Source organism: Barbatula barbatula (assembly GCF_947034865.1).
Source record: "Barbatula barbatula genome assembly, chromosome: 23".
NCBI lineage: Eukaryota > Metazoa > Chordata > Actinopteri > Cypriniformes > Nemacheilidae > Barbatula > Barbatula barbatula.
This window is the reverse complement of record NC_136786.1, coordinates 7,442,724-7,468,223: the sequence shown is the minus strand read 5'-3', so window position 1 is coordinate 7,468,223 and position 25,500 is coordinate 7,442,724. Positions and strand designations below refer to the sequence as shown.

The following is a 25,500-nucleotide window of genomic DNA, read 5'->3' as shown; positions in this document are numbered from 1 at the left end:
ACAGTTTTGTGCAAATAAGGTTAAATGTAAACGGGTTACCTATTTAATAACACGCAAACAGGTGCTATGGTGACATTTAAGAAAGAAAATACAAAAAAAACAAACAAGGAAGATACATTTTAACTATGTTATTTTATATTATTAATATCAATAATATAAAACACTTTGTTTTCAAAATGTTAGCTGTCACAACATAAGAAACGTGCCATTTATTTGTCAACTACCAAAATGTGTGTCCATGCCAACATATTTAATTCCAACTATTACTCAAATATTTATCTTAAACATGGAATTACAGGTATAACCTATAAGTGTAATGTTATGTTTAGTAACCTAATGACCAGTAAAGCCACAACTAAGCTAAGTTGTGACTTCTGCATGATGGTGTATTAAACACATCAACACACTCCAAAAGTAATTTACACATGGGAACCACAGCTCTACAAGCATTTCCCACTGCAAATGATTCAATGAAGATGTGAACTCATATTATTTTACAGATGTTTCACTTAAAAGTCTTCTTTCGCACAAGCTTGGCAACAGAGATGCGTAATGTCACTATGTGTCCACCCTGCCTACACAAAGATTTGTGGAAGTCAAACAAAACGCAACACAAATAGCAAAAATGATGAAGACAAAAATGTGATTATCAACCACAAGTGTGCTGTAATCTCATATTTTTACACGGATTATGAAATCTGCACACCCCTGCAGAAATGTACTGTAGTTATGCTGTTCTGTAGGTTTTGTTGAGCATGTTGAAGTTGAAAGATATTTAACTCATTCTTAATGACAAATCCAAACAGGCTTAAGGAAGAAAAATAACGTGAACATTCAAGAAAGTAACTAAACATTGAAATATAAAAGCTCTGTTATCCTGAATTGCATTGGGTGATGGTCTCACAGATGGACAAACATGTTGGAGGCGGTACAGTGTTTCACAGCTACTTTCCTTTCACAAACACTGTATAACACATTACCAAAGACCCACACAATATGTGCAAAAGCAACGTGTTCTTCGGTGTCGTGAACAAAAGATGGTCGTGTTACTCCTCAATTCTGTTTAGTCAGTAAAACAACATCCAAACAGAACTGTAGAGGCTGGAAAAGCAAAAGTGTGTAAGGATCCAGCTGTTGAATTTCTCTCATTGTTAGCATTTGAAGCAGAATGCATCGTTTCCACACAGACCTCTCACCAGCCCATGGAGGTTAGGCTGTTTTAAGCAAAACAACTTTATCTGAAAGACATGTCACACAGGAACAACACCAGTGTCTTCAGATCGCCAAAAACCTTCCCACAAAGCAAGAAGGACGAGTTTCCCAGAAGACAACGGTTATCAATCTATGTCTTATCTCCTTCATGGTCATAGTTACAATGCCCCGAGATAAGGGAGGGTGGAGGAGAGAATTTTGTTACAGCTACACAAATAAACGTTCTGGAGCTCCGATGTTTGGCGGTGATGCATTTGTTTAAGTTAACATTACACAAGTCTCATAAAATTGAATTTGTGGCAACATACTACATCGTTGGGAGGGGGGGTGAGAGTGTATATTCTACCTTCCATGTTAACTTGTAAAACTATTTCAAGCTGAAATTATTTTCTGGGGTAATTTAATAAAACCTATGTTGTATGAAAAAAAATACGTACTTTAACACTTAATACTATATCTAAGATGTCTGAGACATAAGGAAGGTGTGAGTGTGCAGGAAGGAAAAGCCCACGTTTCCTCCCAAGAGAAGCATTATAGAGTCAGGAGGGACGCGGCTCCACCCAGAACATTGGAGGGATGCACAAGATCACAGGAAGGGACACTTTTGTTATAGATATAATCTGGGGCAGTAGCCTACTTTCTAAGACAAATCGGCAAGCATCCTGGCACATTAAAGGGAAACTTCACCCAGAATTGCAAATTCTTTCATTTACTCACCTAGGAGTTGTTCCAAAACTGTATAAAATGACTTTGTTCTGATGAACACTGAGAAAGAAATTTGGAAAAATGCAGAACAAAGACATTTATACAGATTTGGAACAACTCAACGGTGAGTAAATGATGACATTTTTGGGTGAAGTATCCCTTTAAGTTGAATGCATTCAAATTCATCTGCTGAACGTTACAGAAAAGTAATAGTGTTCACTAAATTCATCTCCATGCTGAAGAACAGGTCAAATCACTCTCCTCGTTGACAACAGAAAGCTGGGATTTGTTTGGGTTTCCTGTACTGTTGACAGCTCAGAGTACTTTAATACATATCCTGTGGAAACGCACTCCACGCAGGAGGGAAACATGTTTGGAATGTCCCTTATTAACTCTTGTTTAGATGCCCCACTGCTCCGCTATCCCAATAGGAAGAGTTAAGGGGATAAGTCACATTCACAGTCTATTGTTCATGATTTTAAAGGCATCTCATTTCCAAAGATGTACTCAAATGTAAATACTGCTTTGTTATATAATTTGTCAACTATTATGCAAGTTTTTCTATTGAAAGTTAATACTATCTTTAAAAGAAAGAATACCACCACCGTTCCTTATAATATGTTGTTCCTTTTAAGTCATTAACTTTAAAGGGTATAGAGTATAGAGAGATGTATGGCTTAATGCGTTGTAATAGCCTAACACTACTAGCATTTGTAGTTAGAAACACATCAATTATTTCCAAATCTTAAAAAAACCCTAAATGTAATTCTCATTTTAACATAAGGAGGCTGCCATTTTATTTTTTGATGACGTCAACTGGTTGCACGCACAGCTAGACAGCCAAACTAAACACAGACATATAAGGTTCTGTAGGATAATATATATATATATATATATATATATGTCAAGTGCTGGTTTAGGTTGCAACCATTTGACATCACAGATTTTGACGAAAAAAATGGCGGCCTCCAAGTAATTTTGTTTTAATTTCACAATTATAAATTCAATGCAATTGTTCATATATTAAGCCATACAATGCTCTATTCCCAAGGATCCTTTTAAGATAACCCTAAGCATTCTGAAAGAATACAGCTGTTGTGAGAAGGACAAAGCGAAATTAAGGTCATTATTCACTGATAATCGCCTCCTCTGCCATCTCTCTGAAATCTTATTTGTTGCATATTGAAACCTGCATGTCATACTCAACAAACCGATGCCAATTGATATCATTACTGTCAAACTGGGCATATCTTCATGAAGTATTTGAATATATCCTATTTTTTATGTTCGATGAAAGACTTTAGTAACACTATAAAGAGTTAAAATTGTCTGTCGGGCATCAGAACAGATGGAAGTGAAGGGTAAAGGATGAGGCTTGTAATTACAGGGATCTGATGGCTCTGTAATCTGTTATAGCCACTGGGTAGTGGCTTGATCACAGGAAGCGAGTCTAGCTTTGTTTTGCGGCCCTACCCAGGTAAAGGGGCGGTTGAAGACCTCCACTGAGACAAATCATGAGTATTTGTGTGGATTTGGTCATGGATGCCAACAGGAAGGTTTACGGTCTTCTGGTGTAATCTTGGTAGGCATTGGCATGAGCGGGAGTGTTAACACATCAATGACACTGAGGACAATTTTTTACATATCCCAGCATGCTGTGCACACAGTCATCTTAAAACACTTGACTAAATTAGAAAACTATTTTAAAAAAACTAACTCCAAAAAAATTCTCATGTTGCACAAAATCAAATAGTAAACGGAGACCTGATCTGGACTTGCTAACTAGTTATAAATCTAATGAAGATATTAAAGGTTGAATTAAAAATAGCTCTCTAAGCCCTACAAAAATAAAAGCCACTGCAGAAGGACTGAGCTCATGATACGACAATCTGTGCTGAGTGGCACCACCCTTATCCAGGTTCACTGATTCACACAAAGAAAAACAAGCCACACCTATGAGGGCCAGAGGACAAACGGCAAGATCAGATAGTTTAGATACGCGTGATTTAGTCCTAGTTTTCAACAAAGTGATTTCAATTTAAAAGACAAAAAGTGGAAACTCGGGTCAGTCTTACAAGAATCAATGATTGTTAAACGATTAATCGCATCCAGATTATAAATTTGTGTTTACATAATATATGTTTGTGCACTGCGGATATTTATTTTGCATTCATAAACACATGCACGTATGCAAAGTACAGAGACATATATTATGTAAACACAAACTTTTATTCGGGATGCGATTAATCGTGATTAATTGTTGATCAGCCCAAAAAGAAAGCATTTTAAAAATCCTAAAGTAAATTCAACTGAGTGCAGACAGGTCACTGCTTTGGTGATTAAACAATCCCCTAAAAGGTCATTCATTTTCTTAGTAGTCTTTGGACTACTCATACTTCTATAGTTCGTACGTGACCCAGAATAAAAGAAACATGAGAGCGAGCTTTTTTACCTTGGGCCAGTAAGCACCACCCATTACACCCTAGCAACACCCAAGAATCCGTCACTTCTGCATGAACTAACTGGATATTGAAAATCTAGCTTACACGTTCAGTGGGCATTGGTGGTCTTCATGTTCAATACATTTCGTTGCACTGTACTTGTATGTGTGTTATGACAATAAATTGAATCCAATCCAATCCAATCCAATGAAGCTCAGTAAGTAAAACATTTTGCGTTTGATTCATAGAGAACTTTAAATCGAAAGTGTCTGCTATATGAATATGAACAAATACCCCAAAGGTCTCGAGTCAAATAGCTGTACACTTTGATAATGACTGTCTGTTCTACAGTCCCGATGTTGGCCTTTCGTATCACAATAAAACCAGACTCATTGTCCTCAACACAATACCAACATCCTTCAGAGAAGCCAGGATGGACGAGTGGGCAGCAAGATTCAACACTTGCCCCAAAGAGCTAGACTGTCAGAAAAAATGAACAAAAGCTGTCACGGGGTGGTGGTACACTTTCAAAAATGACACATTTGCACCTAAAGAGTGCCTTTTAGTACTTTAAGGGAACATATTGGTAATACCAAATATTGGCATATTGCACCATCCCACTTTTTTACCAATTTTTCGGACAATGCACATCTACTATAATGACCATTTTTAAGATTCACTTGTTGAAGTCTATTAACAAATGTCATTGAGCCGCCTTTGATACAAACAGCAGGACACCCTAAATTTGAAAACAAAGTAACCTATGTTTAAGTAAGAGATATACTTCAGTTAAACAGAGACCTCCATCTTGTATTTCACTGTTGGTGCTCGATAGACTCCTCCAAGGATAAACAGGTTTCTGGAAGTTGTCGAAACATGAAATTCCGTTACGTAACAACTTTCTTAATCCCTCATTGGGCAATTTTCCCAGAAAAGCACACCCATGCGTCAACCCACGAGAGCGAGAAAAGAGCACGCCTACGCGTCAACCACAGAGAAAGCGCACGCCCACGTGTCAACCCGCACCAGCAAGATGAAAGAGCACGCCCATCAATGTGCACCTTCGTTTGTTTTACGGAAGTTCAGCTGTTTGTTTGTTCACTGCATTTTCAGCGATGGATCCTATAAAAACGGTGGATATAATGCTGGATTTGGAAATCGTTTGAAACTGAGAAATGGAGTGGTCCCAACGCTAAAAGATGGCGGACATGAACTTCACGCGGTAAATGAAAGGACATGAACTTCACGCGGTAAATGAAAGTCAAATGTCTGTGTTTTGCTGGCAATCAGCATGTACAGTACATAGTGCATAATGTTAACAACACAAACCTATAGTGAATCAACAGTTATGCAGGGATAATGTGATGAGGTATTGTATACTCGTGCTGTAGTTCCGGCCCACATGCACGGCTTCAGTAGCTCGCCTGTTTTCAAAAATAATTGTACAGCCGTATCTGTCTTTTATAAATGTGATCAAACTAAAGACTCTTCGAAGATACCACATATGCAATACTACTCTATAGGTTATCAAGATTATTATGAAATTGCATGCGTTACATCCGCAGTTCGCCCGTTTGACATTCCTATGCACGGCAGTGCACTGCATATTCTTTGTCTTTAGATCTAAAGCACTACACCAGGTGGCCCAAACTTCATTAATGCATCTCTGTCAGAATCGAACCTGACCATAGAGGTTAAAGCAGTGCGCTTTCTTGCATGCAGAAACTGTTGCCACCCAAACATGCAAATTTAGCTCTGAGCTAATTACACATTCATATTAAACACCACATATGCCTCCCTAACATTAATGTATGCGTACATAAATCAATGTGATTTAATGTAAATATCTTAAAGGAATGCTCAATCCAAATTCACATTAAACATTTTATCGCCCTCATGTCATGACAAAAATATTTTATTTATCTTTGAAAAATATATATATAAATTGACGAAACATAGCTCATTTTATGATTTTATGAGTCAGTTGGTTGATCTCCATTGACTTTTATTAGATAGAAAAGAGAATAAACTTTCAATGAGATCAAGTCATGTAGACACGCAGGAAGCACGTAAATAATTCCTTTGTAACAGTCAAAGCACTGCATTCTGGGAAAAATAAGGTCTCTGGATGTCATCCATGATTAAATCCAGGCGGAGGAAGATCAACATTTCCACATGCAGGCCAGAAACAGCAGTGTGACCGGTCCTGCCCCCGGAGAAGACGGTAAGCTTCACAACACTCCTTACATGCTTCACATGCCTCTCTCTCTCTTTCACACACACACACACACATGAGAAAGTGGGGCAATGGCTGTCCTGGTTACGCAGACCCACTCTCCCACCATCTGCTGCTACATCATCAACATCATCACTACCACCGCCAAACCGACATTCAAGGGCTGCGTTTTCAGCCATGACACACAGTGTGGAGAAAAGCCACATGTTAGCCTGCGGCTATAATGTCAAGCTGAAACATGAACAGTAGATGCTGTGATGGCTTTCCCATCTGACTCATCTCTCCTGTGGTCGCTGATGTAGTAACGGAGCAAGTCAACAGCATGCTCAGTCTTGACGTGGATTGGTTGCCATTTTACATCCAACCTGACGGGTCGCTTTTTGATCGGATGTTGCGCGACCCGTCTGACAACTTTTTCTTGAGGAATTAGAACGCAAGTAGACGTCAATAAACATCTGAAGAGTGTCTTTGAGCTGGAAGGTCGTGACAATACAGAAGATATTTTATTTGTTGACCCAATCCATTAGGGATGGGTAAAAAAAATCTAATTCTTTTTATTGACTCAAATAGAGAATCGACTACTATGGTAGTCAATGGTGCCCACCACTTTTTTTTAAATATCTTTGGTGTTCAACAAAACAAAAAAAAATGTATAGCGTTGGAACAACTTAATGGTGGGTAAATGATGACATCGTTTTTACATTTGGATTAACTATCCCTTTAAATATCATCAGGCTTGTACCATGTGTTGTCAAAAATGTATTCTTTCTTTTGTTTCCTGCTAAATATATTGCATCAGGGTAAAAGAAGATGGGGATCTCTGTTTGTAGACATTCTTTGAAATAAAACTCCATACACACTGTGACAAACTGTGATTATTATTTCAAAAATAACAGCGCAAGCAGATGACAGAAAACTGCAAAACCACATAACTAAATGATCAAATAATTTAAATAAAACGCTTAAGTCAGGTATGTTTCTCTGAATAAAAAAATAAGATGTGGTTTTAATGAATGAATTGATCTTCTAGTCGATTAATAATACTTTTCAATCACCAGTAGATAAATAATACATTTATGTTAATACATTTACATCACCAGGATGGGGCAAGCAAAGCTTGTATTCTAAATCCCAACTAAGTGTTATAAAGAAACAAATGTGTTTACAAACAGCACTTTTGTAAAGCAGATCGGGTGCGATAAGGAAACGCTAGTAGTGAAGCTCAGCTGGGATGTTCCCTTATGACACGTCAATTCAACCCTCACATCAAATGTAAAGGAATAAAAACCCTTACAAGTCTAATCGCGCTCTATACTCAGTTAACTTGTACAGATAACGTTTAGAAACGACTAAAACGATCAAACTATCCTTTATAAACTTTGAGTCAAGAATATTGTTACAAATGCTCCCAACTTTATACGTGCACGTTAAACAGTATCCAGACACACCCTCAATGTAAACGACACAAACCCAGTCTACGATCACAAATCGGATCAACAAAACCCTAAATGAGATCAGGCGTGTAAAGGATCGACGACCGTGTGCTCAAAACCAAGCGGTTGTTTCGATCCGTTCCTCCTTTTCATCTTTACAACCATATTTCCTGTCCGATCCCGACAGCAATGCTGGCGATCAGCGCTTCACGGGCACGCAAACACGCTCGCGCTTACCTGGACATAATTATTTTCACAGTAGTCCGCGACCCTTGTGAGGTTCTGATAGCTCTCCACGAGAGCCCGTTTACCGGCTGGGATTTCTTCCTCTAATAACATCTGCAGCTCTGCCATCTTACATGTCTCCACCGAGCTTCCTCCCGCTTTGATTGAGAGCTCAGCCCTGCTGGAAGCGCACCGCAGTTCAGCTCCCTCCTGCGGCCTCGCTTTCGCCGCAGCGCAGCGGACGTCATGCGGCGCTGCGCGGAGCGATCGGAACGTGACGTCAGAGTACCGCGAGATCGACAGACAAGCTACGCGTTCGAATCGCTCTCGCGGTACCGGCATTTCACACGGTGATCGACCTGCGCAGCGTCGCATGATATCGTACACGCACGGCGAACGGAACTCTGGGAGTTGTATGAGAGCGTGTCCCACACAGAGGGACGGAACTCTTTGATGCGAGTCACAAAGTGCCGCAGTGTTGTTTCAGCGTCTGTTACGCGAAACATATTAACCGTTTCATCATGTTTAGAATGTTCGTAAAATATCTAAGGCGGTTTCAAAGTTGGTCGACAGGGATGGTTTATGTGTCAAAATATCCCTTGGGTAAGCTAACCGAAGTGAACTACGTTACCCGTACTGCGTCTCGTCGACGCAATTAATTGTGGTACTTGTAGTATTTTAACACGGCGGGACGTGATTGAACGAAAACGTCGTGTTCTAATTAAACTACAACTCCCAGCAAACACCAGCTGAAGGGTTTCGTTTAATGACAGTCAGGTACGTATTCATGGGGTCGCAGTCTACAGCACAGCAGGTAGAACAGCAAATGGTAAAGTATCAAATAGTCACGTTTGTATTTAGCATTTCGACCATTTACAAGGCAATTTAAACCTCAAATAGCGCATTAGTTAGCGTTTGTCGCACTTGATGTCATGTTTTGTTTGTCCTTCGTGATTTGTCGCGACATAATCGCTTGTTATCTGGCTTTGTTTACCACTTTAAAGGGGATTGTAAACACTATAGTAACGAGTAGCTTAGTTGAACTGTAACTGCAACACTTAATATCGCAATGGATAGAAAACGCGCTGTATTTTACGATCTGCAGCTTTGATCCAGAGCTTGTTACAGAGGTGAGATTGTCATGATGGAGGGTGACAACGACACCGCACACGAGCAGAGATTCAACGCTGCTGTCAAAGTGATCCAAAGTTTACCTTCAAACGGTGAGTGGCACGATACTGCAGCGATAACAACAGTCCACGCGACCCCTAACCTACTTTCATTGGATTGCTGCAGTTTGATTACAAATGTCTTCGCATGTGATGGAAGTGCACATTGCATGGCACAGTATGTAAACATAGTTGTTATGCCAATGAAGCATCTGAAACTGTAAAGATAAAATGAAAAGGGAGCTCTGTACAGATGGTGATGACGACTTGATGAGCTGCCATTGGTCAACGCGATTGACCTCCGTTCGGTCTGGATTAGGTGCTGAAATGAAGCCCGTGGATGGATGAATGTGTGTGTGTGTGTGTGTTTGTCTGTGATTGCTGATATGCGTAGAGTTTATTTACCGTGATGTTATGAATAAAGGTTCAAGTCCAGAGGTAAATTCAATTCACATTTCTGCAGTGCTTTTCATAATGCATATTGTATGAAAGCAGAAACAGAACCAGGTAGTGTCATCTGAACGTGCATTTGAAAGACCGTTTAAATTATAGTTTTCACTTAAATCAAAATTAGCAGTTTGGATTTAAAGCAACGATTATGTATTCATAAACATTGCCCAATGAACCACGCATTATACCTTTAGTAAAAAAAGGGGTTTGTTCATCTCCAAAAAAATGGTCTTTATTTATCCATATGTGGTTCCAAGTGTATTTGCTTTTACTTTTGTTCAAACAAAAAATACATTTTATAGACCACTTTGCAAGATGTAAACGCTGTTCTGAAGCACTTCCGGTGTTGTTTATTTTATTTTCAGAGCTGTCAAAAGATTAATCACATCCAGAAAAAAGTTTGTGTTTACATGATAATATGTGTCTGTGTAATGTGTAATTTATTGGTAAATTTAAATGAATGAATGTAAATATTTCCTGTATGTATAGTTATAATTAATATGCACAGTACAGAGAAATATATTTAGTAAACACAAACTTTTATTCTGAATGCGATTTATCCTTTGAAACCTCTATTTGTTTCTATTTCTTTGTAATTTGTAAATAACATTAGAGCGAGTAATGGGTTAGACAGTTTTCATGTTTAAGTGAGCTTAAATCCTCCAAGAATCAAATAAGATCACGATAGATTCTGAAACTAGAAATTCTGAGCATTGTAAATAAAGATACATTTGTTTGATACCATCTGCTATTCTTAACACATTTTCTTGTCTTGCAGGTTCATTTCAACCCTCCAATGACATGATGCTAAAATTCTATAGCTACTACAAGCAAGCAACACAAGGTCCCTGCAACATTCCCCGCCCAGGATTCTGGGACCCAGTTGGTAAAGCCAAATGGTATTGGATCTTCTAAAAGTCTACAGATTACAGTACTTTCTCTTATAGAGTCAACATGAGTAGAGCATTTGTAGACCCGACATGTCAACTTCTTACCCAACCAGTGCTGTGAAATTTTAGGTGGAACTATCTGTTCCATCGGTAGGGGAGTGTTCAGGAAACCTGTTTGTGAAAATCTGAATCTGTATTTTTGCAGTTCTCTTTGGAACATATTCAGTCAGTCTATATCATTTAGATTTGGCAATTTTAGGTCTGTGAAAGGGTCCATGACCTTCTGAATGTGAACTGTTCACCCGTTGAAAGTTCAGTGACATAACAGACCAGGATTCATATTATGAGTAACTATTTGCAGTGTTTGTACTTTGCAATAGATTTTCTTTTAACCCCAAAAAGCTGAGGATTCTTCATCTAATGCTTGCATACTCCCTTAAAAGTCGACCCTGTGTTAACTGTGACAGTCAGTTTGCTGCTTTATTTACAGTTGGGCTGTAAGGCGACAAAACATCAATGTTGACATGGAGCTTATCAGTGCAGAGCTCTCTGACCCTCTCTGGTGTTTGTGTTTAGGGATGCTTGGAATTCTCTGGGCGATATGGTGAAAGAAGAGGCAATGACGGCCTATGTGGATGATTTGAAACTGGTATAATGGTTCAGATTCTTGAGGTATCTGTCACAGACATGTAACAGGTGTGATTCGATTGTAATATTTGCATTTTTTTTATTTCATCAGATTCTGGAAAGTATGCCTGTGACGAATGAGGTGGAGGAGCTCCTGCAGGTTATTGGGCCCTTTTATGAGCTTGTTGATGAGAAGAAGATATCGCAGGTGTCAGATCTAAGCACAGGTAAATTGATGTCAGACCAACAAAGACATTAATGAGGGAAGCACAGAAAGACAATGGAGCACATTTGACGGACCATTAAGACCATTCAGTAACTGGAAGTGATAAGTAATTGTGAAGGATTAATAATCGTCTGTTTTTTGATGATCAAAACCAAGTTGAACACTAAAGACTGAGCACCTAAACTAAAACTTAGTTAAGAGAATAAAAAATGTTTCCTTCTGGGTGCAGCAAAGTTTGGAATTATGTTGACACAAAAAATGGCTGCTATTATTTTATAAACGGGACAGCTTTATGTTAGTATTTGTTCAATTTAAATTACCACGATGATGAGATGACGAGAAACAGGATTCTATTTACTTACATTGCTTTATTACATATATAATAATAATGTCTTGACATGAATAAACTTTAGTCATCATGTAACATTCATTTGATTTTGTGCTCAGCCCGCTTGGAAAAATTTGCTAGGCAACTTGAAGGCAAGTGGATGTTGTATCACTGTGTTCTCCCAGTGGCCTGTACCCTTAGTAGTGCTCTAGTCCAAGTGTTGCCTTCGAGACTCCACTGCTGTTGTTAGTTTAGATCCAGTGTATCCACTTCAAGTAGTTACCGTAAAGGTTATAGTGTCACTGGCAGACCTTCGCTCTTTTCTCTCTGAACCTATCCTCAGTCATGTGACACCTGTGGTTTTCTCCAGGCTTTGGGAGCATGCTCACGTCACCGCCCAAAAGTGTCACGAAAAGCATCATTAGAACCATGCAAATGAATGGCACTCTGGACGCTTACTCGGTCAAAACATCAGAGCCTCCACAAACTAAAACAAAAGAGCTGGACGAGAGAGGAGACCATCATGAAGAAGAGAAAGATGAAGTGAAAAAAGGTAAATGGCATTATTTGCATTTCTTGCCTTAGATACTGGGGCCAACAAAGACCACCCTATCAATGCCTTGATGGACAACATGATATCTCTTTATATTTTCAGCCCCACCAGCTAAGAAAAAGGTTTCAGCAGGTCGGTCTAAAGCGCTGGTTTCTAACGGCAGTACCCAGCAACATCAAATCCTTGCTAATGGGACACTCCGCTCTCAATCTAACCTGATTGAACAGGACACTGAGGAAGAATCGGAAAGCATTAACCACAATGGAGACATCATAGAAGTCAATGGGTACGCCAAAGGTGAGGAGAAAGTCTTCTGAGGTAATCGTTTGTGAATGTGAATCAGATTGAATGAATGATTTCAAATGTTTGTGTTCTTTGACAGAAGATGGTGCAAGTTTCCAGCATGTGGCCAGTGATTCAGATAGTGAGGTGTACTGTGATTCTGTGGACCAGTTTGGGGCAGAAGAGGTAAGATATTTCTAATTGAAATTATTTTTGTTTATTTATAACCGAAAAGAATATTACAGTTTGCAGTCCTGTGTTCTAACCAGTTGTGACACGAAGTACTAAGCACCAGATCCCTTTTATATTTATCCAAGTTTGTGTTCCAGTCTGTAACACAGTTAACTTAATAATTCTCCTAAATTCGTTCACCAGGGCTCAGAAGTGCACGCAAGTCACTCTTGCGAGGAAACCCACAGCTTGCCGTCCTCCACAGAGGAGGTCAAATCACATGGGAGACTGTCAGAGGATCTTCTGGAAAGAGAGGAAGGTGTGCAGCACGGTGGAGAAGACGGCCGGAGCAGTGAAGGAGCTTCACAGAAACAGGGACTCCATGCTGACAGAAGTGACAGTTCTGTGGTCAGGAGGGGAAGAGGTACAAACTACACAGCCAAAAGATTACAACCATAGATATGCATGCAAGTGCAGTAACTACACATTTGGTCAAAATTAAGATTAAATTAAGAAATGGGCTTTGTAACATCTGTTCGGTCTTTCGACAAAGTCTCCTGGTTCAATTTTGTCCCGTTTCAGAGAAACAAGAGTGTCAAAATTGCAGTCACCGGCTGCAATGACTGTCTTGTGTGAAAACTTTGAAGGCATTTTTCTCGGTTTCAGTGTTTGTATAGTTACTGCACTTTGCCTTCGTAGGGCAGCATACATAGATGCCACATTCTGCCGCATCAATGTGTCAGCCATCTTGGAACAGTCAACATTTCAGTTGTTGACCTGTCAAAACAAGATGACATAACACTCCATGTTATGTTTTCTGTGTATTAGGGTCCAGGTCACCTGACTTTGGCACCGGGTCAGCTGGACCGCAGCAGGGCAGTGGGGGAGATGGGGAACGCTGGGGCGCGGATGGACCTGTGTTGGAAAATCTAAATGAACAGATCATATGCGCTTTGGCCAGACTGCAGGATGACATGCAGAGTGTGTTAGAGAGACTACACACACTAGAAGCTCTGACAGCTTCTCAGGTTAAAGACAATCACCTTTCACTCAATTACACATCTTACAAAGATAAAATATAAACTGCTATGTGTCATGTGTGACTTTTCAGGCTCGATCCTTAGCACTGCCATCAGACTACCTGTCACCACCTGCAAATAAAACTAAGAAGGTACAGTCATTCTCATGCATTATACTTAAATACAGTTAGTAACTGGCTGAAATTTTATCGTGAAACGTCATTCAGAACTTGCATACTTTATGCTAAACCAAAAGATTTAGACTTAATATTTACAGTGTTTCCACAAGGATAACGGCTTTGGGGTGTGTTTTTTTTTTTCATAACGCTCAAATATTTCTTACATGTTTAAGATATCAAATGAAAGCTCTTATTCTACAGAATAGAGATCTCCAGTTGGATTTATTGATATTTTACACAAGGGAGGCGGACCAAAACACCACAAGCAAACTCAACACCAAGTTTAGCTTCTTCCATGCACTTTCAGCTGTTTTACATTCAATTTTGAGAGGTTTACTGTGAAACCACCCAAAATATATGATTTTTTTTATACCACTGTAAGTTGTTATGGCTTCTGATTAAAATTGGGTATGCCACATTCCGGTAGAAATTACGCAAAAAGGACACTTGAGTTGCTTTAAAATAATAATTGAACATGATCGGAATATTGGGCTAGTAGCACTAGATGGCGCCAGTGAGCTTTTGCGTAGCCAGAGTCTGCAGACTAATTTCAGGTCATATAACACTATCGAGTTGTTTTGGCTTAACGAAGTGCTTGGCAACGTAAAGAGGATCTGCTATATCGCTGATTTTTAAATCCAAAAAACATTCCAATTGTCCGCCAAAACCCAAATTTTCCCATACAAAGTTAACGGCCGGAAACTAGTATGCCGACCCAGGTGTCCCAAAAGCTAACTGGCGCCATCTTGTGCAACTAGCGAATTGTCACTGTCAGGAAATTCTAGAAATTTCTGTATCACAGGAAGGTGGGATGAAGCGATGATGGGTTACTACTTGGTTCGTGAGGACAATGTTAGTCATAAAAGACAAAAACTATCAAATGTACGATTCTGATGTTTTAAACGATTCATTTTAAGTGACTGTTAAGTTGTTACATGTTACACTGTGTAATTGTAGCTAAATTTTACAATATTGTTTTCTAGAAGCCATCTTGGTGGTCATTCGATGTTTCCCCTAGAACTGTGGCATTTGCTGTGATCTGGCCGTTTGTTGTACAGTGGCTCATTCGCCTGTATCTACAGCGCAGAAGAAGGTAAGAGAACTCGCACTAACAAATATATAGAATTTATGTAGAATATACAAGTATAGAATTCTGCACATGTTTAAAATACTACTAATAATAAATACGCAATAAACTGAAGAAATATACACTACAAGATTTGGATTAAAGAGCATAATTTTTTGTTTGAAGAATGCCTGTTTTCATCCCAAAGTCCAATGTTTTTGTCAAAGAGCTATAAAAAATTGACCCTAAACATTTTCGTCTTATATTTCCCAACAATCTGTCATATAGAGTTTGCTAATCGGCGTCACGCCGCGTAGAACGTTGCGCCATCTTGGGCGGATGGCTGCAAGTGCGTTCAATAGAGTGCTTTGTTTTTCTTGTTTGATTAGGAAATATAACTTAGGTCGGTCTTGCTGTGTTCAAAACTGCAGCACGCAAAGTTTATGCGCATGCTTCAAATCCTTCTTCTCTGTTTTTAGTGTATCTCTGTGGCAGAATTACAGCATCAGCGTTTGAGTCAGTTTAGCGGTTTCGGGCGTATGCAGATATTTCTTGAGACGACGCAGTGAAAAGGAAGAAAGATCGGATAGGGAAAGCTCTGGCTTTGTGTGGATGTGGCCTTCGTGTCCAATAAATTGATGAACGATATCTTCAAGTCCCGTCTCAATCTTTTCATATCAAAACCCTGTATTTCACATTGAGGATGTAAAATGATCTGTTTAATGTCGACTTTAAGCACATGATTGATATTTGATATTGCTTTATTCTATCACAGAAAGTTCAACTGATATGAATCGACTTGAGCACCTTCAAAGATCTACAGGAGAGTCATGTTCCCTTGGGAGGAGGAGGAGGAGGAGGAGGAGGGTTTCCCCGCCTGTACCGTGATCTCTAAACTCCTGCTTTTGCACTATGATAATGGCTCTTTAAATTGGTAAACGGATGGACACACTGAATGTACGCCATTACAGTTGATTTGTATTTTGTTAAATTAATCATAAATTCGTCATTTGAGATTTCATTTTCAGTTATGCAAGTGAACTGCATAAAAATCCAGTGTCGAGGGCAAAATTTGACATTCCTATCATGTCCATATACACAATATTGATAGTAACTCACACATAGCTGCTAAATGTAAATGAATTTTATAGTAAAGTGTACGATAGCACATTTACCATCGTTCTGAGAGTATTTCTCCAGTTCATGGTTGATTCTGCAGAAAATGGCTCATTTCTAGCTTGTGCGTTGTACCATCATGGTAATAATTCAGGACCACAAAACATTTAGGAGATATCATGAGAGTAATGTTTTTACTGTATTTGTTAATAACTAGGCTTGGTGTTTGCCCAACTGGGCTGTGGTGCTAATATAAAGCCATAACCAATAGATCAGTGATACAGACCCCTTGCTTTGCACAAGTAGAGGCTCTAAATGCAATATGATACAGATACATATATGTTGTTCCTACATTATATGACTGTCTCATCATGTTTGAAGAGCTGATGGTTAACCCAAAAAGTATTCGGACACTCTGTTGATTTATTTGATTTGGTACAACAAAGAAATTCAGAACCTTTATCATTTTCTATACTAATGGTTGAATTGTGAAGGCTGAATGTATAGACAGGTATAAATAACGGCTTATATATCAGTAACGGTAAGACTAAAATCTGATGAATCATTTACATAGGCTGTTTGTTTAACTGGGAGTTCGTTTAAGTTAATGTTAATAATTGTATATTAGAAATGTGTGAAATGATATATACACTACTGTTATATATTTTAATTGTAATGTAGCATTTGCAAATGTATTTACTGTAATACTACCTTTTAATAATCTGTGGAATCGGATGTATGATTGAAATGCTTTAGTACAGACTAAACACACAATTTCTAATTAAACATCATTCAAGCTTTAGCTTATATTTGCCCTCAGGGTAGAGAGGATCAACGCATGCCATCCATCTGTCACTTTACATCATCATATACAGATTCATTATTAAAAGCTTTTCAAAACAATAATTGTTTTTCATTTCTAAACAAGGACAAATTGTGAAATAACTTTAACACCAAATGTAGAAATTTACATAAAATGTGAATTTGTCCCTCCTGGCAAAATCATTTTTAAATTCACATTTGTTATAATTTTATATTCGGGGTGTTTCTGCAACTAGGGGCACTTTAAACAGTCCAATAAAAATCAACCCCTGTGAAATTTAATCATCAGAGTCTGAAATTATGGAGGGAGTGTGTCACCATGCCCCAAAATAACCATATAACGATCGGCTCATTTAAATCATACGGATCTCATATCGCTCGTGTTTAACTATGATTTCATGAGCGGATTCTTCTGCGCACCACATGCGTGAAGTTAAACACTCTCTGTGTGAGAGACTTCATTTTAAAGAGAGAAATAATCCCAAAATAACACTTAACATGACAATTGTATTTATTTTATTAAGCTTGAAACATTCCAGAAGTTATTAAAAGATGTAATTTATGAATCAATGATCATGAATATGTCCACAATCACAATCATTGCAGACACTTTAAAACATATAGCATGTTAAAATATCCGTTTAACAAGCAGTTTTTCTAGAAAACAGGAGTTAAAAACTATGATTTAAATCCATGGTCACATATGATGAAGTCCAAACATTAGTGTTACATAATATATTATTTTTTTACAAACTTTTTTTTACAAAAAGTCATGGTGACGTGTATGTGCAAACAGGTAAAACGCCCATCTCACTCCATTTCAGAATGCTTTCTGACACTAACCCAGCATATTTTATAACATACGACACCGAGAGATTAAAGTAAAACATGGTATTAAGACCAACAATGCCATGCACGACACAATTGCACACAATCATGATGATGTAAAAGTCCACCAGTGTCTTTTTACAGACTGAAGCCTGATACAGTGAGGTGTTGAGCTGTGTTTCTCGCCTCAAAATATGAAGTGTCCGTCTCATCATCGGGCTGAGGGATGAAGGGCATGTTCTGAGTGTGAAGATTTTCCCAATCCACACCCTCAAAAAATGCATGATCCTTCAGTTCTACAAAAAAGATCACGGTAAAAAGTTAGCGGCGGGTTTAAGCAAGTTTCTGTACATCAGAACACATATTTGGCATCATTAATGCGCATTTGTGACACAAGTTGGTTGACACAACACTTCTAAGAGCCGTTGTCATGACTGACCTTTTAAGTCTGCACGTTTGGTTGAATCCATGGTGAGAAGACTCTCGATTGCATTTCTTGCATTCTGGGTTAACTCCTCATCTCCATCTGGCCATGGTACATCTGAACACATCATTCATAACGCATGACAATAAACTCACATAACGCATGAATATAAACTCGCATAATAAATGAAGTGAACGCTGATCTCACCTCTGTTAAGAATGTTCTGGAAGACCAGCTGTGGAGTCTCATCATTAAAGGGAGGAACTCCAGTGAGGAACTCAAACAGGCAGACCCCTAAAGCCCACCAATCCACCATGAAATCTGTAGAAGATCACAGACTCCATCAGTCACAGTGATTTAGTGTTACAACAGTGTATAACAAAATGTGTTAGTGAGTGATCACTAGTAAGTTGATTGTAAGAGAATGAAAGACAGCATTCATCATTGGCTTGCTATGAAAGACACAATGACAATTCATCTGATTATTAATCCTATCTGGTGAGTAAATGTCATCAATCAATAACGAAGTGTGTGAATGTCAAAATTACAGCTGCAATCCATAACTTTTCTTGGTTGAACAAAAATATGTTTTTAGTTAAGAGCCAGAAGTTACAGATTGCGGCTTTAAATAAGTTTCAGGTGCATTTTCTGAAAATTATCCAACTTAAAGATCAAGAATCAAGATTTTAGACTAGTGCTTATTGTGCAAAACCAGCAAACATGTTTGCCAAGTCGCTGTGGTCGTGAATCTGTTTTGTGTAGTTTTAAAGCCACAATATGGAAGAATTTTGTTATGAAATATCCAAAAATCACTTACACAGTGTGATACATTTCTTGCAGTTGTGTACTTACATTATCCCAAATGTTCCCAAGAATGTGAAAATCCAGAGAAATTCCTATTTATAATAATGGCCGTCCCTTGTATTTTTCGCTATCAGTGACTTATCCGCTGCTCTGCACTACCTTCAGTTTACGGATGGAAAACTACAGCAATATGCAAATGCGGAAGTGGATATACAGCATCTGGGACGCAGCATCTGTTGTTCTGTTATTATGGATACTCCAAAAAAGTGTAAACGTAGTTTACTTTTTAAACGACTACTGCATGACTGTTTTAAACGCGTAACACGGTCAATAACAGCGTAATGCTACACAAAGTCCAATATCATTTGCGGGCTAACCTAGCATTACATTCCTCGTTTCCTGCAAGCTAATTAATTACGATGACATAAAATAAAATTCATTCATAACCTCGTCCATAAACATGATGGGCGATCTCCATACGCCTCTGTATGGTGAAAACGACATGTCCCATAATTCCACTCTCCTACATTTAACTTCGCCTTTTGTCATCGTTTCGAAAGTGCACAATCTAGCGGTCCAAATTTACATATTGTGGCTTTAATGTACTGCTATGCAGTGGTTAGGGTGTTCTGGGTGCGTATCTACTTTCGATATCAAAGTCAACAAACACCACTAAATATCAGTGATATTTATCTCTCAGTGGCTCAGGTCCCTGCTGTTTAGGAGATTTCTTGTTTGTCAGATGAACAAAAGTGGTGTGGGCATTAAAAGATCACGTTTAATAAACTATAATACGAATTCCTAATGCCACAGCACACACCACACATTTTCGTTTCTGAATGAATTTCTCAAACAATCTCCAAATAATCCATCCAACCATTTATGTACAACAATGTCAGAAGTTGACACAGTAAACTCCAATGGAAAGGTAAATGGTTTACTTACAGTTAACTCTGCTGCATTTTAAACTGGGATTGAAATGTATATATATTTGAACCTCAATATTTGGTTTCCCAGTAGAATGTCCCAGAAATCCCAGAAGCATCATAACGTCCCAATAGCATTACTGAAGCATTAAGAGCCCATCACTGAATTAGTCTGCCATTATAAAGAAAGCTGCCCACACATGCACCAACATCTCAACAGCTTACAGCTCTCAACCAAACGCATCTGACCATACTTACCACATCGCACAGACCCTGGACCTAAAACAAAATGTCTGTCAATGAGGACATCCACAGTATCTTGTACTTTAAAAATATCAACGCCGTGTGAAATAATGTTTTATTTATCTTATTTGTATTTAATAACTTGTATTATATCTCAGAATAACAGTGTATGGCCAGATACCCACAGTGGACCACTATCTGCATATGATCTTATATTTGAAGCTCATTAACAGAAACTAGGGTTTCCCCTAGTTAGTTTTTACATATTAAATAGACCACTAGGACTTCCCTTTAGCACCAGAGCCTACAACACATTTTCTCAGTTACCAGGCCATTCTGTGTGTCATTCATAGTGTTGGTATCAGAATATAAAATAAATGGCCTGATAAAACATTAGATATTCACTTTTTATATAGATTCGACTGGGCTCAATTGATTAAATATAATTTATTTACAAATCATTGTTCGGACCTCCGCCACAAATATAGAGACCCCCCCAAAGCTGTGAACCTAGGGGAAACACTGAAAACCTTAGATAAAATCATTTAAAGTGACCTCTGGAAGCTCTTACCATGAGGTTTGCCCAACAGAAGTTCTGGTGCCAGATAATCAGGAGTTCCCAGGATAGGAGCCCCTTCCACACGTTCTGGACCTCGTCGGACACTCTTTGGTGTCCTGTATGGAGTTTGGGACATCACCATTTGCTGTGGAGTCTAGAGGAGAACAAAACTAATTTTAGGTATTCCAAACAATTTTATGTAGTTTATTTGGAGGACCACACAAAATAAATACAAAATAAGACAATAAATAAAGAACTAAATGTCTGATTGAATAATGAAAGGAATACATCATCATAAAATTTAGCTCACCTGGTAAAGTGAGCTGCTCAGACTGGGTCTTTTCTTCTGGACTGGAGTCACAGCAGACGGGGCACTGTGAAATGAAGCTGAAGCTGACGTCTCCATCCCATCCAAAGACACCAGGCTGAGATGTGAATTACACGAGCGGTTTATAGAGCTGCAGTAGCTTCTGAACGCAACTACGTTCTTGGGTTTGAGGAATCCTGGAGATTTTAGCATACTGCTGGATAAACCGTGGTCAATAAGAGAACGATCAAAGTCACCTCTCAGCTGTTTCGCGCTGCTGTGCTTTGGAGTGGCCATCGCCGGTCGGGCCACCGGTGTGACTGCAGAAATCTCGTTCTCATCCAGTTCCTCGAAAAAAGACGCCAAAGCTTCTTTATTGGTGTCTGTGGCTCTTTGAGGCGTGTTACCGACTAATGACATTTCATGGGCCGAGTCATCCGAGTCCAAACTCAGATTTTTCCTGATATTTCGCGGAGAGGTCGGCGAGGCCTCTGCCTTAAGATCGTCGCCTTGATCTTCCAGGTCGCAAAAGAGAGTTTTGGCAACGGGACTTGACTGCTTTGGACCCATTCTCTCGCTCAACTGCTGACATATCGGACCGCTTTTATCATCATCCAGCCCAACAATGGAGAAAATTCCCGTCAGACCCGTGCTCAAAGTGCTCTCAGGAATCTGGAAACATCTCTTGTACACAGCATTGTTCTTCTTGGAATGGCTTTCAACTTGCTCTGGGCTTTTTTCTACTTCTTCAAAGTCTCTCTTCAATGAGGATTTAGGCTGCACTGGGGACTCTGGTTTTACGAGACCGTCCCCAGCTGACTGACGGGGAACGGACTCACCCAACGGTGTGGCACAGTGGTTGGTTGCGTTGAACTGGAGTCTCTTTGCAGAAATATCTGCTTTAATATTTATGTCTAGATCCATTTGGTTATCAAGTGAATTCAAAACACTGCTGTGATCTCGAGCTTGTGTCGCAACCATCTTCCTTTCCACAGGTTCAATGGGAATGTCTCTTGCCTTTCCATTCTGAGGAAGGTTCTCACAGTCTTGTAAATTCTGGAATAGCATGATAAAGTCAGTTATTTCATTTAAATATATTTTGATTAAAGCAAAATAAAGTTTGTAAAATCAATTTGAACTATATTTAAGATGCATCTTTAACTTCATATTTAAAGTGATAGTTCACCCAAAAAAAAAGTATTCTGTCATTATTTACTCACCCTCTTGTCACTTGAAACTATTATGACTTTCTATCTTCTGCAGAACACAAAAGAAGATATTTTGAAGAAAGTTGGTAACCGAACAGCACTGGCCCCCATTCAAGGATTGTATGAACACAAAACCAATGCAAGTGAATGGGTGCCAGTTAACATCATTCTTCAAAAAAATCTTCTTTTGTGTTCTGCGGAAGATAGAAAGTCATAAAAGTTTCAAGTGACATGATCTCTAACAATGAACCATTTCCCATCCCCCAAAAAAGAACTGCTGAAACCTGTTCATCCTCCCACATTGGGCTGACACAGTCCTCAGAATCTGTAGTGGATGGTAAAAGACACGATGCGCTTCCGACACTTAGCGTCCCAAATCTCCTCCTCGATTTCAACAGCCTTGGTGTCAAACTCCTAGCCAACATCCCAGGACTGAACACACTGTTGGATCCTAAAAAAACATAAAATATTTGGTTACAAAAGCACAAATACACCACACAGGAGCTCTGACTGTATTACTCTGTACCTATAGCTTGGCCTGAGCATACTGGAGAATTCCAGTACTTGGCTCTATTCTTCAGTAGAGGTGAACATAGAGAACTGTTCCTCTTGTTGACTTTCCCACATGACATGGGGCTGCCCAACACCGTGCTGCTGTGACGTTTACCCTCGATTACTGGAGTATTCTGACATTATGCACCAAAAAAAACAAGATTTCATTCAAACCGTTGTGATGTTTGCAATGTAAATAGTTACAATGATATGAATCTGCAAATCTACTTACAAGACCAAGTGAGCTTATCAATGACAAAACTTGACCAGGTGTTCTGAAATAATCTTTGTTAGGTTTCACCAAAGACGGTGTGGTTAAAATATCCATCAGGTTCAGCTCTGGGGGTAAAATCAGACTATGTGTCAAAATCAAGATGAAAAAGAAAGGTCTCTTTGGAGGTTAACAACATACCCCTGTCAAGTTTGACTTTAGAAAGCCCAAAGTCTGTGAGCTTAAGGTGGCCTTCATTAGAGATGAGCATATTGTCAGGTTTCAGGTCCCTGCACAAAATAAACAAACAAGTTTAAACAATGTCACTTTATAGCAAAACGCAAAATGGACTCAAATGTTTCAGGAATACCTATGAATGATGCCGTGTCTGTGAAGGTAATCCAGAGCGAGTGCGACCTCTGAGATGTATTTCAAAGACATGTCTTCTTCAAAGTAGCCGTAGACGTGAAGTATAGATTTCACGTCTCCTCCGATCAGATACTCCATCACCTACACAACACGTATGAACACATCCGACACACACATTTCACATAAATGTTCATAACTGTAAGTTCTAGTAAAATCAGTGAGAAAGAAAAAAATACATAAAAGATAAAGCCTATCGTAAGCTATGTATTTTTCATTAGAATATTTTTTCATGGTTAAAGCTACACTTTGTAAAAACCGCCGCTAGAGGCGCACGATCGAAACAACAACAACAACGGCGTAACTTGATGACGCTGTGATGGCCATCAATCGGACGGGAACGAGAAGTCATGTTAGTGGACGAGGTAAAGTAACAAAGTTTTATAAATGTTGCATATAATTGTGGTCTATAAAGAAGTGACTGCTCGAAACAAGCTTGGGATTGCTAGACGCTAGACACTACTTCCGCATTTGTCCATGACACTGTTGTCTTGCGGTTTCTACGTCAGTGAAGGCGGTAACAAAGGGTAACGCGGATATGACGCCATTGACAGGCGACTGCACAGCACCCTGTCAATGTTTACAATGGCGACTTCCTTATGATTTACAAGTAGTTGAAAACATTTGAGATATTGTAAGTACTCATCTGAACAAAATATATAACACTGGCCAAGTGGTTTTGGGATATTTAACAGCTAAATTGTTACAAACTGCACCTTTAAGTGCATTCACTTTCTGCAGTTCAGTAATCACAATACAATAAATCTGATTCACTAACAAGAGATAAATTCAAAAATATCCAGATGAAATTTGAATATGGAGCAAAATAATGTTATAAAAAACGACGTTTTCCCTAATATACACACTTTAATTTATGAAATGCATGAAATGTAATTCTTTCCACATACCAGATAGATTTTGGTTGCTGTTTGAAGGGAATAAAACAGGTGCACAATGAAAGGACTTTTACTGAGAGCCAGAGCATCTCTCTCAGCTCTCATCTGATCGGTCATGTTTTTATTCACCATGTCTGCTTTCTTCACCACCTGTCAAAATAAACACGGAGAGGCATTTACAGTAAACATTGCGATGGGGAATCGCTTTAAATACATGCATGCAGCTCTTTACCTTGATCGCGTAGAGTTTGGAGTTGCATTTCTTTCTGGCGAGGTAAACCTTCCCAAAGGCTCCTCGACTGATGGGTTTGACTACCACGAAGTCCTCGATGGAGGGAGCTTTCACTGCAGTGTTTGAACCTTCAGATGATACCGCATATGCTTCCATCTCTTCGCCCTTTCCAAATATTGATCTGATCTGTCAAATAAACGACACGGTTAGATCACTATCGTCTAACGGTGCAATCACATGAGCTTCTTTCAAAGGCGCCTGCAATAATGTGCGATTGTTGTGTCGAAATTGAACCACATATCACCTCGATGTTTTTTTAAACGCTACATGACATTAGTGGTAAACGAGCTCCTGTTCGTTCCATCATCGAATGACTGTTGACAGGCGCGACTCGTTTGTTTTGAAAATTTGAAATGTGCCACACACCGTTTTGGGGTCCAAAGACGCGATGCGTTAGCTGCCTATACATAAAGAACATGTATTATTATTGAGAATATGGTTGTTCGAATCCATTTGACGATTGAGGTATAACCGCAGCGTTATCTGTGATGTTATATGTATTTTAATACAAGCTTTCATTTTTAAATAGCTGTTTAAGCAATAATCGAATCAGGCAAAGCGTTGGTCAACTATGTGGAAAAAGGGAAGTCGCCCTCTGTTGGACGGATCTGTATTAATGCATGAAAGTTGCCTGTTGTTTGGTTTCACGTATTATCGGATTTTGTGTATTTTAA

General features: G+C 39.0%; 3 protein-coding genes across 30 annotated transcripts in view; 1 reads left to right on the top strand and 2 right to left on the bottom strand.

Annotated features, from left to right (window-relative positions):
• The window catches only part of abi1a (abl-interactor 1a), a gene marked incomplete at its 5' end in the record, with an annotated part of 36,770 nt that extends 28,143 nt beyond the window's left edge, over positions 1 to 8,627 (bottom strand). For all 12 annotated transcript variants that reach the window (XM_079447520.1, XM_079447525.1, XM_079447531.1 and 9 more), the window contains one exon: positions 8,265 to 8,627. In XM_079447520.1, the coding sequence (XP_079303646.1) occupies positions 8,265 to 8,627 (363 nt within the window). The remainder of the gene's footprint in view (positions 1 to 8,264) is intronic.
• acbd5a (acyl-CoA binding domain containing 5a) lies at positions 8,127 to 17,224 on the top strand. Of its 15 annotated transcripts, none has more exons than XM_079447540.1 (14): positions 8,127 to 9,029; positions 9,358 to 9,475; positions 10,650 to 10,770; positions 11,338 to 11,410; positions 11,501 to 11,615; positions 12,062 to 12,094; positions 12,313 to 12,495; positions 12,598 to 12,792; positions 12,878 to 12,963; positions 13,153 to 13,372; positions 13,777 to 13,976; positions 14,060 to 14,119; positions 15,130 to 15,239; positions 15,988 to 17,224. In XM_079447540.1, the coding sequence occupies exons 2-14, from the start codon at positions 9,394 to 9,396 to the stop codon at positions 15,998 to 16,000; spliced, it is 1,491 nt and encodes a 496-aa protein (XP_079303666.1). In that variant the 5' UTR covers positions 8,127 to 9,029; positions 9,358 to 9,393; the 3' UTR covers positions 16,001 to 17,224. The 15 variants fall into 15 exon arrangements, with proteins under 15 accessions (XP_079303666.1, XP_079303663.1, XP_079303660.1 ...); XM_079447539.1 differs by having other exon boundaries at positions 8,880 to 9,081; XM_079447532.1 differs by having other exon boundaries at positions 9,014 to 9,081; positions 15,692 to 17,224.
• A 414-nt stretch (positions 17,225 to 17,638) lies between these two features.
• mastl (microtubule associated serine/threonine kinase-like) lies at positions 17,639 to 25,205 on the bottom strand. 3 transcript variants are annotated; one of them, XM_079487719.1, is made up of 14 exons: positions 25,071 to 25,201; positions 24,767 to 24,952; positions 24,547 to 24,684; positions 23,583 to 23,722; positions 23,414 to 23,502; positions 23,234 to 23,340; positions 22,976 to 23,135; positions 22,734 to 22,900; positions 21,245 to 22,297; positions 20,947 to 21,088; positions 20,391 to 20,411; positions 18,610 to 18,723; positions 18,418 to 18,519; positions 17,646 to 18,274 (listed from the first exon to the last, which is right to left on the bottom strand). In XM_079487719.1, exons 2-14 carry the CDS (start codon positions 24,920 to 24,922, stop codon positions 18,117 to 18,119), a joined length of 2,547 nt encoding a protein of 848 aa, XP_079343845.1. In that variant the 5' UTR covers positions 24,923 to 24,952; positions 25,071 to 25,201; the 3' UTR covers positions 17,646 to 18,116. The 3 variants fall into 3 exon arrangements, with proteins under 3 accessions (XP_079343846.1, XP_079343847.1, XP_079343845.1); XM_079487720.1 differs by lacking the exon at positions 20,391 to 20,411 and having other exon boundaries at positions 17,639 to 18,274; positions 25,071 to 25,205; XM_079487721.1 differs by lacking the exon at positions 20,391 to 20,411 and having other exon boundaries at positions 17,639 to 18,274; positions 24,767 to 24,947; positions 25,071 to 25,195.
• Positions 25,206 to 25,500: the final 295 nt, after the last annotated feature.

Bases quoted from the DNA above. Each gene is read 5' to 3' on its own strand.
- acbd5a (XM_079447532.1), top strand. From the start codon at position 9,394: ATGATGGAGGGTGACAACGACACCGCACACGAGCAGAGATTCAACGCT. The intron at 13,373-13,776 runs GTACAAACTACA...TCTGTGTATTAG, and splicing joins TGTGGTCAGGAGGGGAAGAG to GGTCCAGGTCACCTGACTTT. The intron at 13,977-14,059 runs GTTAAAGACAAT...GTGACTTTTCAG, and splicing joins AAGCTCTGACAGCTTCTCAG to GCTCGATCCTTAGCACTGCC.
- mastl (XM_079487719.1), bottom strand. From the start codon at position 24,922: ATGGAAGCATATGCGGTATCATCTGAAGGTTCAAACACTGCAGTGAAA. The intron at 23,136-23,233 runs GTAAGTAGATTT...GCATAATGTCAG, and splicing joins TGATAAGCTCACTTGGTCTT to AATACTCCAGTAATCGAGGG. The intron at 22,298-22,733 runs GTTTCAGCAGTT...ATGCTATTCCAG, and splicing joins CAATGTGGGAGGATGAACAG to AATTTACAAGACTGTGAGAA.